The 20,524-nt window shown below is 42.2% G+C and overlaps 1 protein-coding gene across 1 annotated transcript in view; it reads right to left on the reverse strand.

Moving 5' to 3' along the window:
- LOC119647600 (sodium- and chloride-dependent GABA transporter 1) overlaps nucleotides 1-20,524 on the reverse strand; it is a 167,696-nt gene that overhangs the window by 53,729 nt on the left and 93,443 nt on the right. Inside the window, exon 3 of the mRNA XM_038048626.1 lies at nucleotides 12,580-13,077. Within this exon, the coding sequence (XP_037904554.1) occupies nucleotides 12,580-13,077 (498 nt within the window). The remainder of the gene's footprint in view (nucleotides 1-12,579; nucleotides 13,078-20,524) is intronic.

A 20,524-nucleotide genomic window follows, 5' to 3' on the forward strand; every position in this document is an offset into this window, starting at 1 on the left:
CGAACATGCTACATGATTTGCAGTTTGTTTATTTTCGCCACATGATTAATGGAATTGTTTATCAGACTAACAATTTCATATTTGCAAATGTTGATTAACTCTTTTCGCAGTCCAAAGATGTACACGCATTTGTGCCAAACCCACATGCTAGTGCATCCTATTAGCATTTTTTGCCTTTCGAAAGGTGCGCGTGTACGTTTAATAATGTCTTCCTTACTTCCAAACGTTCTTAGAAGTGTTTTGACTTGGCACTCAGTTGTAGTTTTTAATTGAAAACTTAATTATGCCCAAAAAACTGGGATTATCCCACAGCCCACTCGCACTCAAGTCAGCCCACTCGCTTCAGGATGAATAGGAAAATTCTTATAATAAATCATTGTTTGACGATGACTGAACTGTGTAATAGCTTAAATACCAGAAACGACTTTTTTTATTCGTTTGAACAGAATACAAAAGAAACTATCTGTCACAGGTGCTTTAACTCTATCTACCATAAACTGGTATTGTGGATGAAAGATGATTCAAAAGTCCTGGTATTTATAAACAAAATAACAGCAATTTATTGACATTTATATAAATATTTGTAAATAATCCGATATCGTCATAAGGCAACATTTGAAATCTAACGGACATTTATTGCGCAGTGCATTTTTATGATATTCAGCAAACCAGTTACAATAGGACGGTGAAACAATCTTATTTGCATGAAAATAACTTAGTCTTTCGAAAGTATAGTTTAGAGTTTGACTAAAACTAACTAACTAAAGGAGTCCTGAGCAAACAAGTTAATTGAATGGGTAAAATGACTATTGAAAATGTAGCCAAGTTGAAGCAGCAACACATTTCAACAAGATAGATAATAGATAGGCGCATGTCCTTACAGCCAAACGTGAATCTACCGAATTTTCGTCTTCTTTAAAATTTATTAAGCGATCAGCCGATTCTTGGAACATAAATAGAAGTAAATTGAAATCTGGAAGTGTTCCCTGTTTGTTGTAAGAGACGACTAAAAGGGATGGAAATTTGTAGACTGGTAACTTATAAATTTCCAAACTTTATTATTACCGAAACGTCAACAACGCCTCGGATAGGGGCTAACCTCACGGCTACGACCTTTGGCTATCGAAAACGGGCTATGATTGGTTTCGGGAATGTGCGCACATTCCTCGATAACCATATCGAAGGTCCTCAGAATGCTCGCTTTCTGCAACTTGAGCGGAAATTCCACCGATATAAACTGGACGTTCTGGGCCTAAGCGAAGTAAGATGATGGGACTCTGAAGAGTACTCCTCTCCCTCTGACGGCAATGTTCTCTTGTACTCTGGAAAGACAAGTGATAGCAGACGCGAATCCGATGTCGGGTTGCTTCTGACGGCTACCACAAAGCGCGCTCTTTTCACCTGGGAGCCGGTTTCAGACAGACTTCTAGCAACAAAATTACGGTTCGATTAAGGAACATCACAATCATAGAATGCTGCACACCAACGGAGATTTCCGATGTAGTGGAGAACGATGCTTTCTACGAGCAATTACATGCAGTTCAGGGGAGGGATCCTAAAGGTGACATTGTGATCATGATCGGTGATCTGAATGCCAAGGTGGTGACAACACCTTGCTCGAACATGTAATGGGGAAACAAGGTCTTGGTGACCGTAACGACAATAGTGGGAGGTTTGTGAAATTCTGCAGGTTTCATCGTCTTGTTATTGGTGGCACATTGTTCGAGCACAGAGCCTGCCATAAGGTCAGTTGTGTTTCAACTGATCGACACTATACGCGAATCAGATCGACCACTTCACAATCAACAATAGATTTAGGAGTTGTCTCCTAGATGTGCGTACCAAGACCGATGCTGATATCGGCCTCGAAAGGGTCACCATCTGATGCTCGCTACGTTCGCCTGCGTGTTGCGTCCGATACTTTTGGCAAGGTTGGGGAGCTTCGACTCTTTAAATTCAACGTCGACTGCTCGTATGATCTAACTGTCGCTCGATATTGGGAAAGCTACCTTGTTGACCGCAAGACAGATACACTGAGTTACCTATCTGAACAACTGACTGTTTGTGGATGACATGGTTAGTAGCCGTAGCATACGGATACAGGCTGTTCGTCCAAGCAGAAAAGAAATCAATTTCGCCATCAATGCACCCAAACGGAGTAAAGCCGCTGAGCTTGACGGTCTTCACGTTGAGTTATTTATCGCTGCACCTGCAGTTACTGCGGATCTGCTACTTCCACTCTCAAAAAAATTTTGGGAATCCGAGACCTTTCCCAGAGAATAAGTAAGGGAGATCGTAAAATTCCAAAGAAGGGCACACATTTTCAGTGTGACAATTGGAGGCGTATCTGTGTGCTCCCTGCCGTCGCAAAAATAATGGCAAAAATAGTCCTGCAACGCATCAAAGAACATCTCAAAAGCTTGTCGACAGAGACCACATCAACACCCTACGGATCATTTTGACATAGTGCGTGGAGTTTACTTCTTCGCTGCACCTGACCCAAAATGCCACATGCTGCGGTGAAATAAACTCTCGGACGATTTTGAGGTCGAAAGCGGAGTCTGCCAAGGATGCATCTTGTCACCGATATTATTCCGTCTTGTTATCATTGACGTTCTCTCACCGGGTCATGGGTCTTGGCCAGCGCTTTCGTGACCCTGCCTAAAACTGGGATACGCAGTTATCTCAATACCAAAATCAAGTTGAAACTGTCCTGTGCTAGCGTTCTTTTTGTGCTGCTTTATGGGTATAGCACATGGAAAGTGAACTCCACTGTTACTCTAAAACTTCAAGCGTCGTGCCTGTCTCGTATCATCGGAGTATGCTGGCTTGACACTATATCAAACAAAGAACTTAATCGGCGCACAGGCCTGGCACTCATACGCACTGTGATCAGAAGTGGAAGCCGGAAGTGGATGTGGATAGGTCACACAATAAGGAGGGACGACAACTGCATTTCTGGGCATTCCAGTTAACTGTGAACGACGGATCGTAGGTGTGGTAACGCGTTATACCCAAGGGATGAATGGTAACCATATATATATAAATTGGTATTGTGGATGAAAGATGGTTCAAATGATTTTCAGCAAATCAGTTAGAATAAAACCGTGAAGCTATCTTATTTGCATGAAAATAACCTAGTTTTTTGAAGGTATAATTTATAGTTCGACCAACACCATCAGGCATATTTCAATGAAAAGAGCTCTAAGCAAACAAGTTAATTGAATGGGTAAAACGCAACACATTTCAAGAAGATAAGTACTTAGATAGAAACCTAGGTAGAAACCGATTGTATTCTGTTTCTAGATTCAGTACGGTGGAATTACTCTGGGTATCCGGTCATTGTGGTGTAGAGGGAAATGAAATCTCGATACTTTAGCCAAAGAGGGTTCAATTTCCCCCATCCCCGGACCGGAACCAGCAATTGGGGTATCAATAACATTAGCTGATGCTGCTATAAAAAACTGGGAACAAGCTGTCTATAATGAGGTGGCTGAGCCTTAATGTCGCTAGACACGTCAAACTTTTCCCACCCAAAAGCAGGTGGCGGTCAAAGGGCAGTAGGGCGAAACATGTATTGGTACCCACGATGGAGCATAAAACCTGGGAAACGCCTGCTGAATCAACACCAACAGCTCGATTACCAAACCTTATCTCCACCTCGACGTGGTGATCGCTGGGAGTTCTTTCTTTATGAAAAACTGCAGACGGAGAAGGATGAAGGCGAGACTCCCGCGCCTAAAAACGGAACAGGATGGGCCTTACAACGACGAAGCCGGTAACGACAACGGATTAACGATTTGTGCATTTTCTCATGGAACATGCGCTCCCTGTACAAACCGAATGTTGCTGAGCAGCTAGCCGATACCTCAACAGCGTTGCAGGAGATGCGATGGTCAGGGACCGGTTTCCTGGCGAAGAGTCACTACACCATATATTATAGCGGCCATCCAGTAAACCATGTGCTCAGAGTAGGTTTCTTAGTCAGCCAAAAAACGAAAACTGCTGTTATCGGCTTTGAAAATATAAGCGAAAGGCTATGCACTCTGCGTTTTCGAGGCAAGTTTAGAAATATAATAATAATAATCGTTGGTGCAACAATCCATATTGGAAGGCCTTGAAGTGTGTTAGAGTACTTCATTCAAGACCGTAACGGTAGACTACAGTGCACTTTAGGAGGCAATGTGGTCAGTATTACGCTCGCCCGAGATTATTACCCTGGTTTCACTCAGGTACTCATTCACAGCTGAGTCGTCTGGTGTCCGACGTCAAATCACGATTTAAATCTCACTGCCACCAGTGAGATTCGAACCGCGACCTTCCGTACGATAGCCTTGTGCTCTAACCACTCAGCTATCCGGTTTAGAAATATAAGCCTCATAAACGTTCACGCCCCTACAGAGGAGACTGCAGAGTCGGAGAAGGATACCTTCTACGAGGCAGTTGAGCGGACTCTCGAAGCCTCTCCCAAGTCAAGTAGGGACGGAGCCCGTATTCAAGCGATACGTCGGCTCCCATAGCTTACATAGGGATACCAATTATAACGAATTGCGCATTATCCAGTTAGCAGCATCACACGAAATGGTTATTGGAAGTTCCTGGTTTGCGCGGAGACTGGTTCACAAAAATAGGTGGCCTCTCCAGACGGGACCACTTTCAACCAAATTGACCAGTGCTGATTGAACGCCGCCACCTCTCAGCCTTGATGAATGTCAGAACATATAGGAGGGCCAATATAGACTCGGACCACTATTTCGTTGGCATTTTACTCCGAGCTCGAATTACAACACCACCTACAATCCCCTCTGACAATCAGGTGAGAGTGAATACTGAAGCCATCCACAACACAGCTTTCCGCGACACCTATAAGAGGGAAATGGATCCCGCAATAACCGCAGTCAACAGAGGTCCCGGAAATGAAGCATCAACAAATGATCTTCACACCCTGCTGAAGAACGTTGTCATTGATACGGCCACAAACATACTTGGCCCCAGGCGCAAAAAAAGTCGAAACGGTTGGTTTGACGATGAATGTAAGCTAGCAACAGAACGGAAGAATGCCGCATAACGAGTAATGTTGCATTCTCAAAGAACGCGGACACGCGTAGAGACTTATCACGAACTCCGTCGAGCGGAGAAGCGACTTCACAGACGGAAAAAGAAGCCTGGGAGAACCAAGAAGTCTGTGAACTAGAAAAGTACACGAAGCAACCGCACCAGGCGCGGAAGTTTTACCAACAAGTCAGCAGGATGAAGCCTTATACACCTGCTGATGCTCATCCTGCCGAGACAAAGAGGGAAATCAGATTTCCGACAGAATGGGCATATTGGAGCAATGGGTTGAGTATTTTGATGAACTACTGAACAACCCTATCATGCGTTCTCTTTAACCTGGCCCTCGGGAAAGTGATCCGTGATACTGAGGTAAATGCAAGAGGTACAATCCTCTTTAAGTCCATCCAACTACTGGCCTATGCTGACGATATCGACATCATGGGAAGAATCACCCGAGGCGCACAAACTGACTTCATCCAGATCGAGCAGGCGGCACGAGATCTTGGGCAGCACATCAATGAAGGCAAGACAAAGTATATGGTGGCCACGTCAGCACCGAAAACCAACCAACCAACAACATCAAACCGTCAAACCGCACTGGTCAAACGGGAAGAATAAAGATAGGAGAACACAACTTTGAGACTGTTGACAATTTCTCCTATCTAGGGTCGAAAATCACAACCGATAACAGCTACGTCCGTGAAATCCGCGCAAGGTTGTTGTCAGCCAACAAAGCCTATTTCAGTTTACAAAAACTGTTCCGCTCGAAACGTCTCACCATAGGGTCAAAGTTCTTACTGTACAAGACAATGATCTTGCCAGTCCTCATTTATTCCTCGGAGACTTGGGTTCTTAGCAAGAAGAATTGTGAACTCTTAGCCGCGTTCGAGAGAAGAATCCTCCGAAGAATTTCTAGCCGCCTACATGAGGATGGACGATTCCGTAGCCCTAGGAGTAAATAAGTCCAAAACAGTAGAATCACAAATCACACAAATCGTGATCCAAACTCAGTGCAAAGAGATTGTGCCGGAGTTTTATTGCTAATTAAAAATTGCTGGGCAATTACTCTAGAATCTCGATCAAATCAATAAATGAAATGAAAAGTGGCCCTCATACCACCATCGAAGAGAAACGTTGTTGCGCGTCGTTGGTGTGAAGATGGGAGAACATGTAAAAAACTTTATCTTTCACAGCTTTTTTTTAGTAATTTGAAAAACACATTACTCGAAAATAGATTCGGAGGGTACGATGATAAAAAATAGCTTCTTTTCCCCTTCAAATCTTAGTTCGAACCTTCTAAAGGCATGGTAACAATGTTCAACTCTCGTGTGAAGGTAGACACTAACGCAAGTGCAACATCCAGGTTTTTACCGATACAGTATTTTCTTTTTTTTTTTTTAAAAAAAAAAGCAGTCATCGTTTAAGGTACTCGAAAATTACTTCATTGCATGGGCAGCAGTTAATCTCAAAAAATCCAAAATGGATTTAAAGTGTAAGATCCCTCACGTAACAATTTACCACGTTTATGAAAAATTGGTAAAAAATGGCTTCATTTTAACGAAATTTTGAAAAATCGAAGTTTTTCCAGTTTTTTTGAAGGACAACATTTTTTTCCGATTTGTTGCATGCAGAATATGTGAACTAATAAAACGCACCGTTGAGTAGATCCCGAAATTAACTAGCGGCCAGTTAGAAAAACATCATTTCGGGAAAAACCTATTTAATGCTTTTGATGTTTTATTTGTTGAAATCCAGTTTTGTTGCTTGTCATTGTTTAATCTACTACCCATATGCATATGCCCTCTCGGACACCACCTTGTCGTGGTGGGGAAGCTTGTGGTAGTTTACTACTAGACCAAAAGTGTCCAAAAACACATGAAGATGGAAACAAAGGACTGTAACTCTCCAAGCGGTAAGAAGTCACAGACTTCGAATCCACCCGTGACTCTGAGAAATCAGGACGTGGCCGAGGCACGGATTTTGGAGGCCTCACCTAATTCATGTTCCCCCACGGAGAAATCTGTGGAAGACAGGCTCTCCACTTCAGTGGAAAAACTATACCCGATGTCTACGATGCGGTCAGCCAAAAAGGATAGTACAACAACTCTCTTAATGAGAGCAACTGGAAATCTGACTACGGGGTGTCGGTCGGTGACACTGTTACCTAACTCTTCCAAAATACGGGGGAGGAAGGTTCGGCAGAAGGAAACTCTAGCCGCAAAGGAGAAGAGACTACAGGCTTACTTGTCAGAACCTTCTCCTCCGCATGTACCCGGAAAAACTGAAGAAAGGGAAGCCGGTAATGTGGATGCAACTGGTCTAACGCCTGGGAAGGCTTCTAGCCGACAACGGAAGGCACTGCGAAAGAATCCGAAGTTTCTTGCGAATGAGGACATGGACCACCAAGTGTGATGTCCAGAGAAATCGGACGCAAGAAAGCGGAACTTTCGGTGGACAAGCCTGTAACCCCGGTTAGATTCACACTGAACGCAGTAGACTTTTCAGTTAGTGGCGGTTTTCATATTAGACTGACTTATGACTACAAACATAAGAGTTAGTCAAATCAATCTGCAGCATGCCAAAGCTTCTCCCCATTTACTGGCGGCAAAGCTGGCAAAGTTGCAGGACTGTCCTTATATATTTCCGGTTCAAGAGCCATGGGTTCCTTTTAACAGAATCTGTGGCATTGGATCAGTCAAGGGGACCAGGATCTTCTTCGATGAAAGATCCTCGAGACCGAGGGCCTGCGTTCTGATATCAAAATTGTTAGAGGCAACCATGCTGAGACAATTCTGCGGTCAACTTACAATACCAGGTTAATGGTGAGAGGAGAAACGTTATAGTTGCCTCTGCTTACTTACCCTATGATTCTTTGTGCCCTCCGCCGGCGGAAGAACTAAGGGATCTGGTAGTGTATGCAGAATCAAGTGGCATTGAACTTTTAATGTGTTGTGATGCGAACGCTTACAATATTTGTTGGGTCAGTAGCAAATGCAATCCTAGAGGAGAGAAGCTGCTTGATTTTATCACTTCAGCTGGTCTGATGGCTGCGAACGTAGGGTGCGCCCCTACGTTCGTGGGGCCAAGAAGAAGTGAAGTAATTGACCTAACAATCTGCAATCTGTGAGGAACTGGAAGGTGAAAGGGAGACTTCCAGGTTGTGCAGAGTCCTTAATGATGAGTCGGCCAAGTTGGACTCTCTTAGAAAACCGAATGGTAGTTTCACGAACTCCAGAGTTGAGTCTATACAGATTCTCTTGGAAGTACACCACCCGGCAGAACAGGTCCCAGAAGTGGGAAGAAGAGAATTAGCGGTTTCTGCAAACCCTTCAACACGAAGGTGTTGCAAGGGGAATTGGGATACTGAGAGAGCGATTGTTACCAATGAAAAAGCGAGAGCTGCTATACTATCATTTGAACACTTCAAAGCACTTGGTATGCATGGCATCTACCCAGCGATGCTAAAGGAGGGTGTAGAGCACTTAGAGAAACTTCTAAGAAATATTTTTCGAGGATGTCTTGCTCTGGGTTACGTGCCTTCCTCTTGTCAGAAGGTGAAGGTAGTCTTCATACCAAAGCCTGGGAAAGATGACTATTTTAATCCAAAGAACTTCAGACAAATCAGCCTAACATCATTTTCGCTGAAATGTCTGGAGAGGCTGGTTGAGCGTCACATACGCGAGAAGGCGCTAAAGTCGCACCCCCTAAATGAAAACCAACATGCTTACCTTTGTGGAAAGTCCTGTGAGTCTGCTCTTCATTCTTTGGTTTCACAGATGGAGGATGCAACTCTGAAGAGTGAGTAAGCGATGGGGGTGTTCGTGGACATTGAAGGGGCTTTTGACTGTGCGCCCTTCCAAAAGCTCTGTGATGGCGCCAGAGAGCATGGTGTTGACGAAACTCTAATAAAGTGGATCTACGCTATGCTAACGCAGAGATTGTTGTGTGCTGAGGTGGGTGTTGATCGCTACTTAACACTTAACAACGGAAGCGACGAAGGTTGCCCTCAAGAAGGTGTGCTATCGCCACTTCTGTGGAGTATGTTGATCAACTCACTACTATGCGAACTACAAAATCTGCCAATACATGTTCAAGCTTATGCGGATGACGTGGCTGCACTGGCTGTTGGTCGAGATTTCGGAATGGTATGTAGAAATACACAACGCGCCGTTGATTTGATTGACAGTTGGTGTCTCAGGCATGTACTTTCAGTAAATCCAAATAAAACCACAATGGTATTATTTACAAAAAGGAGGAAACTGAATGGGCTTTGCCTTCCAGAGATGAAGGGTACAACCTTTCAACTCTCCGAAGAAGTGAAACACCTGGGAATTATTCTAGACAAAAAGCTTCTTTGGAACAAACATGTAGAGGTGAAGATGAAACGTGCTCTCGCAGCTTATGGGCTGTGTAGACGGATCTTTGCCTCGACATGAGAACTTCGTCCTCAGGTAGTAATGTGGACATAAGTTGCTATCATTAGGCCGATGTTCGTTTATGCATCCATAGTGTGGTGGATTAAAGTGAAACAGAAGGGTTTTCGCTGTAAACTAGCCGCACTGCAAAGAACTGTGTGTTTGGGTATCACCGGTGCCATAAGCACCACATCCGGCGCAGCTCTGAATGCATTACTCAATTTGCAGCCGTTGGATTTGTTTATTCAAAGCACTGCAATGAGAGCGGCTCATAGACTAATTCGATTAGATCTATGAGAAAACAATGGACATGGGGGGCACAAAGCATTGGAAGAGTCATTGGGAGAACTGAATCTAGATGCCTTCCGATTCTCAGATCCCCATACATCTGTTTGGTAGCAGATACGATATTATATTGAAACAGAGAGGAAACTGGGACGAACCAGAAGAATGAGTGTCAGGATATACTGACTTCTTCTACACCGATGGCTCAAAAACAGAAAACGGTTCTGAAGCAGGAGTCTACCTCTCGAACAAAAACGAGAAGTGGGCTTTTCCTTGGGGACAATACACAACGGTATTTCAGGCTGAAGTGTCTGCGTTCCTAAAGGCCGCAACCTGGATGATTGATGAGCCGTTGAAGGGCAGGCGCATCGCAATCTGTAGTGATAGTCAATCTGCATTGAGGGCGTTGAATAGTACTTTGATCACTTCAAAAATCGTTCAGGAATGTAGAAAACGATTGAATTCTGTTTCCAGATTTAATACAGTGGATTTACTCTGGGTACCTGGTCATTGTGGTGTAGAGGGAAATGAAATCTCGGATGCCTTAGCAAAGAAGGCTTCAACTTTCCCCATGCCCGGACCGGAACCAGCTATTGGGGTGTCGGTACCATTGGCTGATGCTGCTATCAAAAACTGTGAACAAGCTTCTCATAATGACAGGTGGCGAAGCCTTAATGCTGCTAGACAGACCAAACTCTTCCTGTCAGAACCAAACAAACATACTTGCAGAAGTATTGTGGGCATTCTGACTGGACATAATTCACTAGATGGGCATATGTTCAGAATAGGAATTATCCAAGATAATACGTGTCCATCCTGTTATGAGGAAGCGGAATCCACGGAACATTTTCCATGTGAGTGTCCCGCTTACGGACGCACCAGACATCAGATTTTTGGTGCTGATGTGCTCAAACTGCAGAGGATAGCATCACATCCACTAACGAAAATCCTGTGATTCATAAACGAATCCGGGATATTACGTTAGACGGGGGAATCGAGTATAATGGACCACTGAGTCTCAGAGGCTTTGCCTCTTCCCCACCTCAAACACACACATATGCATATGCCATATAAAAGTAAACCTTCTTCTATGTAAACCGAAGAATAGACGAAATCCGTATTTTAGAAATGGGGATACCGCCATAAACAAGGTCACGCTTAAAACCATTTTACACTATTTTGAGTCTGAAATTTTTCAAAACTTTTGAAAAGTTCATTCTGGAAAGTGTAAGGAGAAAAATGTAAAATAAAACGATTTTTCTAAATTTGTAATGTAGACTGGTATTTCCACAAATTTTAATTTTTGATGACGTTCAAATAAGATAAGATTATGAGAAGACCAGGTATGAAAGATTTGTGATAATGTTATTTATGAAAAATTAACAAGCTTTCGACTCTCAACAGGTTATTGTTAGATTTTTATGCTTCGCTGGTGAGGATAACTCGCAGACCATATTTCAGACATTTCATGCACAGGGGGAGTACCCGAGTTGGAAAGTGACCATTTCCTCTACGGAACCATTTTTCGACATGATATATGTATATAAATACATTACGAGCTAGGTACAAATGTCCATTCAAATATTATTGTATAAGAAACATACAAAACCATTCATACCTGAAGCGTCGAGCTTCCGGTTTTCCACATGTTTGATAATATCTCAGCACTTTAGTCAAACATATTTCAGATTTGAAGAATAGAAAACGGATATTGTTTATTTCCTTACCGTTCAGATCTAAAAACGTGATCTCAACGGTGCTACGAAGCTTATTACGTCAAATAGGTCCCGAAATGTCGTAATCAAATGCGTGACCTAATAATTTTTTTTCTCCGGAATTCCCCATTTACTCTGGGCTATTGTAATGCTATATGACAATACCCACAATGAATTATTATTAGAATATCTACCATAATATCGAGAAATTTCTAAATAATGTACAATGATTATCACTCATAGATTATTTTAATTAAATTATGAACAATTGCTCGTTTGGAGTTCGTTATCACCATTTTCAATTTCAGAGAAGGCTCGTTTGAAATCTTTGTAATACCCAATTAGATTCGAAGGCATTTACTACGATACGCCTACAACTGAGCCCTCCGAGCATACCAAACAATGCTATGGGCTATGAGCAATATTTTTCAATTTATCTTAAACAGAATCTGGTAAGGTATGCTAATGCCCTTTGAGGGGAAGGTATGTGGGGTCTTTTTTCAAGAGCACCACAGTCACGCGATTTTAGCATGCGGGATTTATTCACGCATGAGGGCTACAAATATTAGTTGTTTGGTCACAAGATATCCGCTGGTTTAGTATTAAGATGGCGCACGTTAATTTAGATTTATCTGGAATTCTTATCGAAACTCTCTTTCGAATTTGGTTTTGGTAGTCGTGGTGCGAAACATTACCCGAAACACTCCAGAATAGGAAACGCTGCATCCAATGGTCATTATTCAATTTTTCATTTCCTGTACAAACCATTCAGATGGTATCTGTTAAATTGAGTAAAGTATCTGTAACGCTTTAACCAACGACCTGTAACGATTTTTGCAGTGTATACTATATAGTGGATGTGGGAAGTAACTATCCAGTTCAGCTGAATATTATTTGGTATTTGTATGAAGGTATACAGTTTAAGGACCATCGTCATAGATGTTTTTGGAGAATTTCTCTTCCTCGCACCAGCAAAGGTGTTGGACAAATTAATTGTCAGTTGATTTAGTATCAAAACTGGCTTAAAGGGTGTCCATCCATTTCGACTTGCCTTGTATAATGAACCTTTAACAAATAACAAAGAGAAACTGATCTTGTTCCGAGCTCACCTGTTTGGTTGGCTGATCATCTGTCATCGGTATCAATTTGGTGGTGGATCCGTTTTGCAGGCTGCTCCCTGTATTGGACGGATTTCGTGTAGCGTTTATGTAATGAAAGTCATTATTAGTTTCGCCGTTGTAATTGTCCAGCATCGTTGGGTTCAGATTACTGTGGTGATGATGATGGTGATTAGCCGGTGCTGAACCTCTTGCGGATTTTGTCATTTGAGCGCTGGCTGAGGTCATCCATGGTTCGCCTTTGGTGAGATGGTTTGGCGCCATAACATACATACTCTGCATGTTGTCATGTTTCTGTGAATTGTTGGATTGCTTCATTGCTTCGCGGAATGAAAAACGTCTTCCATCGTCGTTATTTCTAGAGCTAGAATTGAATTTGTAACGCTGCTGGTCGGCAGAGATTTCAGCTAGATTTATTGGGGTCGTGGTGTTGTCATCTATGATTTCTCTGCTTTGATCGGAGTACGGCATTGACTTTTTCTGCAAGCCCTGGAAATAGAAAAAGAAAAACTTTATGAAATTCAATTTTCCACCATGAGGTAGTATGAGTTGCGCATTTTGGATAGAGCTCTATCAAAACAGTTCTCTAATCCAGATTTATCTAAACACTACATAAGTGTTTTTATTGAAAAATGTCGGATTGTTGCCATTGCGTATCATTATCCACTTAACACACTTACTTGCCCGGTTATAGGCAACTTTTTACTATGAGTTACTGCTAGAGCTAATATCAGATAAGGAAGTTACTACTGAGTTACGATGTTAGCAACGACTACCTACTAATCAGAGTTTCAAATGAAATAAAAAATGGCAAGAGTAAGTCAATTTTCGCAAATATTTCGATTGAATTCTTATCTACAAAGGTGTGTAGCAATGTGTGCATTCGTGCGGATTGAGAACATATCAGTCTACTCGACGCTATAAAGATTAAATTGATCTTATGGTTGTTGACAATTTTTAAACTGGATGTAAACAAATCTATCATATGTATGTATTAACTTAATAATAACTTAGTAATATTGTACAGTTTCCAGATTTGAGACAATGGTCAAGTATTCTTACAATGGTCCCCCCATAGAGTGATACTCAACGTCAAATGTTGGTTGCGTAGAGTTCGCGTCGAGCAGGTCCAATTTTTTTTGCAAATTAAATTGTGTTGATGAACACTCTTTATCCATTCATACTGTATCGATTCCAAATTGTCAATCAATAATTATTCGCCTAAGGACCGTTTTGGGCATTTTGAAATGTTGCATGACGTACTAGTTCAAATATGGGGAAGATCTCTGCTAACAGATCTGTCGAAGCCTTTTGGAGGGGGACAAATTACGGTCAAGTCAAGTGCAGATAAAAGAGCCCTGAGAAAGTTCGGTAGCCCTAAAATCAAAAAAACAATCGGGGAAAGAAGCTTCTTCACTAGTAGATATGCAAACTAGTGGATCTACAGGAACATTGCTTTGAAAATTGAAGGAGTTGTACAGTATGCAAGAAGTGGTTAATTAACCGAGAAATACTATAGAACAAACTGACAAAATGGGACTAGGCGATGATTAAATTACCATCCTAAGTGGTCGACGACGTTCAAGAGGGGAGAGCTATCCCAATACCTAAAATAATAAAGCTGGGCTAATTGACCCTAGAGATTCCCCCACAAATACTGAAGCTCCATCAAAGTGTTCCGTCGACACGCACTTGCTTACTTCTGTGCTAGCCAGGCTCGGGAATGTGAAGGGATTGATACAAACATAATCTATGGGCCAATAACTTCAAACACATACAAACATACATACCACCATGTTTCATAAAGATAAAATGAATGATAATATTCTCTGTACATCTTTTGCAATGTGATGTTGTCGACAAAAAGGCGACACTTGAAAATCACGAATTGTTACGGAGGAAAAGTTAGAAGAGTCGGTCGGACAACGATGAACAACAAAGATAACGCAACATCTAAGGCACCAGAGATCCAACAGATACTTATCGTAAGCATCAAGTTAAAACAAGAATGTCAAAAGTACAGTAATACGCACAGAAATCTAGACTGTGGCGCGGCAGGATTCACGGCATTCGAAATTTATTTCGAGAGGAACCAAGGAATAGAGTCTGACGGCAGCTCTACTCCTTGGTTCCTCTTTTCCCTTTTTTTCTTAAACGTCATGTCATTTTCTTCATGGCACTCTCTGATCTCCACTCCTGTGGCGAGGTCTGAACCGAGTGGAGAACGCGGTGGCGCCATTTGTCCGCTGGTAGTCGCAACATTCGAAATAAATTTCGAATGCCGCGAGTCCTGCGCGCCACAAGACAAAGAAAGAAACCATTTTCTGAAACATATTGATTTTTCCAAATCAGCTGCTGAGTTGCCCCTAGAGAACTCTATGTAAGATATAACGCTAGATCAAATACAAAGTAAAAATAATTCAATACAGAGCAGCGTTTAGATATTTGGAAATGCAATAATATTCTGTATGCACAAAATGAAGATTTGCGCAAGCATTGGGTGGAACCTACTGATATTACTCCAGTGAACCATCTGTTACCGAATCCATCAAAAGGTTAAAAAAGGTAGGAACAATAGAACGTAGCAAAGTCATAGGATCCGTTTGGAAGATATCTGCATCAGAAGACATCTAATGTCCAGCGCCATAGCTATTCATAACCTGAATAAAACAGAGTTTTTGACAACTGGCCAGATGCTGATACTATCAGAGATAGCGACTTGCTCAGAAATCAGCAACTCGGATTATGGCTATTCGTCAAAAGTAAGCCACGCATATTAACTTGCTTCTCGCGTCAGACCCACTTGGATGAAGTGGCGTTCTTTATGATGGACGTATCAACGAAAATCTCAAATCCAAAATCAATCGTAATGTCGACCGCCTTGTCGCCGTTTATGATTCTGAGTGCTAATCGGCTATTAAAGACAATGAACGCCACCTCGTCATAGTGGAACTAAAGATGTTGCGTTAAGTCAGCTGCGTAACGGGTTATTATTACATCCGAAACAGAGGCACACGCAATTGACGTAGGGTAGCATGCATCGTGGAAAAACTGCGAAGAAGGCCTCTTCAATGATATGGTCATGTAATTTGCGTTGATTAGAACTATCTGGCTTTGATTGGCCTAAGGTTCAAGGTACATGCCATCTTAGATTTCCTGCATCCGAAAACTGACTATCACCTGCGGCGCGGTTCCTTTGAATGTGTGGGTGGGATCACTGATTTGTGCTTAATTACGCTTCGCTGACTGCAATTGCACCAGACATAATTCAGAAGAAACGTCGGTTTTGTAGTCCGAGGAAGTTGTCTTCGCGGTCCCTGGTCCACAAGCGCGCGGTCATGCCGTAATTTTTATCAGTTTTCACGGTTTTTAAGGTTTTATGTAAAATAAACCCTTATTAAAATCGGTTTACTGTTTGTCCGTCCGTCTATCTGTCACAGCTATTATTTCAGAAACGGTTGCTCCTATAGATATAAAATTTGGTAGAAAGCTAGGATCTGTGAATCCCCTTGCATGTAGTAATAGTTCCACCTTGAATTAAAGGAAGGGTCTCCATACATGTAAAATAATAATAATTATAACCGTTGGCGCAACAATCCATATTAGATCAGGGCCTTGAAGTATGTTTTAGAGCACTTCATTCAAAACCGTAACGGTACACTACAGTAGACTGTAGGAGGCAATGTGGTCAGCATTGCGCTCATACATGTAAAAGCGGGGTGTACATTTTTTTTCGCCGAATATGAAGTAGCAAATTAAAGGCCTCGATTAGTACTTTCCGAAGCCAAAAGGAGGTCACTTACTTTGATGATGATTTTCCAAAACGCCATTGAGCGTCATTTGTAACGAACAGGATTTTGGGAGTAGCAGTAGAAGTAAGATTCAAAAGTAAAAGGCAGCATCTCCACATTGTTTACTAGAATTGTAGACCTAGAAGGTACAGTATTACCTAGGACAGTTAACAATAGATGACCAGCAATTATATTAGAAGCTAGTCGGGCAGACAATATCGAGTGAAAACGCAATCCGTCGTGGATTTTCTTCCGCTATATTATCATTCAAGTTTCAATTTTCCCAAACTTTAGTATCGGTTTTTTTTTTTAAATTGTGGGGTCTTAAGTCCACATCAACTTAATGCTGGACCGGATCAAATGGGGAGCAACTTACTAACTCTTTTTTTGGTCCACGGACCCCTCGTTTAAGGTTTAGGACCCAAACTTTAAAAAAATGTCAAGCGATGACTGCTTTACGGGTTCTTACCAGGGCAGAGGCAAAACGTCAGACGCTGCCTCACCTCTGCCCTGGGAACACCTTTAACGGGTCGCTAATGAAGCAGAGAGTCACGTCCCGGAGGTGCCCGAGTAAGTAGTTCTGACCACCCTGGCAGTATACCAGCGTCCTAGGTAGCAACCTTGAGAAAGTCTTTGGGTGAAGATCGAACCGCAAATGAACGGTACACGTCGGGATACACTGGGAGTCCCTGAAGCCGTCGCCAACTCTGAGTCGACGTTGATGGGGCGATGTGAGCCTCGCTCTGCCAAAATTGATAATTGCAGTGTGTATCAAGAACCAGCCACTTCGGGACCTGGTCGGGTAGTATGCATTGAACTGGTGTCAGGAGACCGCGTCGCCCCGAGCAAGCGCTGTTCCGCCCGTGAGTACCGAGATCAGCTAAGCGTAAGTCAGGCCTCAGTAGTATCCATGTTCCGGAAAAAAGCTCAGTCAGAATCGCTAGTCCTGAGCATGTTGATTTGGATACGAATAGTGGAAGTGCAGTCGACCGTCCTAGTCAGAGCCAAAAAAGAAAGGATTATCAGGAAATGCGTGACAGTGGTGAAGCGAATGCGGTCGGCAACGTTCGTCCAGAAGAACGTCAGCAAACTCGTGAAAAACTACTGGACTGCATCTCCTTTTAGAGGCGAAGGTGGAGTGTACGGAAGACACGTGGAAAGCAGCAACATTCGCACTTCCAACTGAGAACACTGCAAGCGCTAAACGGATCGAACATAGTCCACTGCAAAGCTAATTGGGGAAAAAGTGGAAAGAGGAGGACGTGCCTGAAGGAGACTGGATCCAAGTAGTTTCCGGGATCCAAAAAAGGAGGCAACGAAAGATAAAAGGAAAAACTAAGCCGACAGAAACTCGCCTGTCCAAAGACAAGGAAGTTACAAAACAAAAGCCAGTAAGAGAAAATACGAGAAAACGAAGAAGGACTGCTTTACTCATTAAGCCAACGGAAAGCAAGAAATTTGCGGAAGTCTTTAGTGAAATCCGCTACAGAATGAAACCCGAAGACAATGGACTTCCATACAAAAGATGAAGGGTGGCGGAGTCCTTTTCGAACTAGGGCCAAAGACGACCAGCAAGAATATGTTCTGCGAAGCGGTCAAGGGGTTAGTGGGGAAGAAGGCTCTTGTTTCTAGTCTAGAGCCTGTGTACTCTCCGAGATCTTGATTGCTTCACAAAAAAGGTTGAAATGGAGGAGGCCATAAAGCGTAATGTCTAGAGATAACCAATGCCCGGATAGGTATCACTTCTGTAAATGCCCGAGGCCAAAAACTGGCTATGGTGAAAATCTCCGAGCAATATGCGAGGAAACTTTTTAACGGCGAGAAAATAAAAATTTTATGGGTAGTATGCAGGTACGAATGCGGATAATCCCCATCAAGTGCTGCAGGTGTCTGGATTATGGACACATGTCAGGAACTTGCAAACGACCCGAACAGCATGTAATACATGCGGCCAGCTAGGTCACCTGCAATGACAGCGAAAGTTGCGTTCTCTGCAGGGATCGTGGCGCGTCTGGTGAGAGCGTGGCACACACTGCAAGTTGGGAGCGGTATCCTAGGGTGCGACTAGTATGATCATGCATCCTACAAATTAAGTGCAACCACTGCAACTGCTCGCGCAGTTCGCTGCAGAGGATAAGGCTAATCTAGTGCTAATCAGCGAGCAATACCGGAACAGCGACCCCTGTTCATGGCATTTCGACTTAGCAAGTGCCACTCCCATCTGGGTTTGAGACGACGTTCGACTTCGTGCTCTCTCCTACGGCCGAGGGTGATTTTAATGCGAAGCTCCTTGAATGGGACATATCTCAGCCAGACTCCATCAGACCATCATGAACACACACACTTTGTATATAATATTTTAATTATAGTCTCATGTAAACTTGGCAGTTTCGTTCCCTAGATGTTATTTATGAATCTACATAGTTATTTTGCCAACATACACGAAGTTCAATAAAATCAAGCGCGAAACTCGCGGAATTTCAGAATGATTCTACTTTAAGTATATACTCGTAAACAATTCTATTGTATTTGTTATATTCGTGAAAAACAACGATTATGTGGAACTCAGGGTTTTTTCCCAATTTAATTGAGAATAATGATAAATATTACATAATACGCAGTCTCCACATTTAATCTGAAATATCGTGTCCGTACTTCTCTGAACTTTTTGTATGAAAGGCAACATCTTTCCATGAGTCCATTTCCGAGTAATTATTTCAGTTGGTGGATTGTAAAATGATTAGACTTTTAAAATGACTGACAAGTCAATTTTTCCAAGCGCGAAAAAAGTCCAAATGGCGCTATTATAGTTGCTTTATTCAATTTAACTATATATTTTTCAAAGTTCAAAAGAATAATAGTTAAATGCATAATGATCTTTAGACTTAAGAGTGGGGCTGAATTCTTAAAACGGGTTTGCGCTTAAAGATTCTAGAAGATTCTGGTAACATACCTAATTGTTATCATTCGTTTAAACCACGTACAGTCGGGAGCATCAGTCTTGAGTTGAGATAACGACACCTGTGAATTCCATGCTTCAAAATTCACTTGAAACTAGAATACCTGAGAAATATCACTTTTGAGTTTCCGCTTATTTTGAACACCCTTCAACTGTGGGGCTCTAACTACACTAGTCTACTATAAAGTTACTTTAACGTGTCTGATGGAAGGCATCGCAGGAGACTTTTTGAGCCGAGAAAATTCTCTGGTTGCATAAAATTATGAGTCATTTCTATTGTAGATGCGCGGCTCCAAGCCAGTGTAGAATGATTTTATTAGGAAACCACACGGCCACATATTGAAAACCGCAGACGGCTTGGAGTCACTAAATACTTGAATTTTATTTGCTTTGTTCTAGATTCATCAAAAAGTGTTCCTAAATCGTAAACGTTGATAATACAAGATCAAATCTGTTCCCAACTTAGTCATGACCAGATACATCTATTCAGAGTTCAAATTCAAATGCTCCTTTTTAGGTGGCGAAAAACAATAATCGTTTCGCTGAAGAACTTTCCTTGGTCGCTGCTGCAGCAAACCTCCACAAAATTCTTGTCGTTCCACTGGAACTATTTTATGGTCATAGCTTTTCTTTGACGATAATATTTATGGGCGGTGCGAAGATCTCCACTTTATGGAACTAAAACATAAATACAGGCTATTTTGGTGTGTTTATTTGTGCACAGATTCGTTCGGTGTCAAGGCCAACAACTTGACTTCGTTAATTGCATACCTGACGATAAATATGGACAATTTGCGTAGTTGGAATGGAGAGGAGAAATGTATTCGCGGAGTGAACACCTCTATTAAGACAGTCATTCACTTCCAACTTACCTGACATTTAACGAACAGGTGTAAATTGTTAGAATAAATAGTGCCGACATTACAGAATTCTACGTGAGGTTCGAGCAATTTGCAGGGTTAAATATATATTTGAAGATGTGTACTGTACAAGGTGAGCCATTAGCGTGAACAATGCGTTTACGAGTATTGTTTTGGTTTGTAGCAAATTTAAGGTAGTAAGTAAATTGTGTGTTGATTTTTTGTACACAAGACGACTCTTGCCTGTGAAAAAAACTGTTGCCAGGAAGACTTTAATAGCAGCACAATTGATACTTTAAAGAAAAAGTCAATCAACATTAGTAAGT

Source organism: Hermetia illucens, chromosome 2 (genome assembly GCF_905115235.1).
Source record: "Hermetia illucens chromosome 2, iHerIll2.2.curated.20191125, whole genome shotgun sequence".
Taxonomy (NCBI): domain Eukaryota; kingdom Metazoa; phylum Arthropoda; class Insecta; order Diptera; family Stratiomyidae; genus Hermetia; species Hermetia illucens.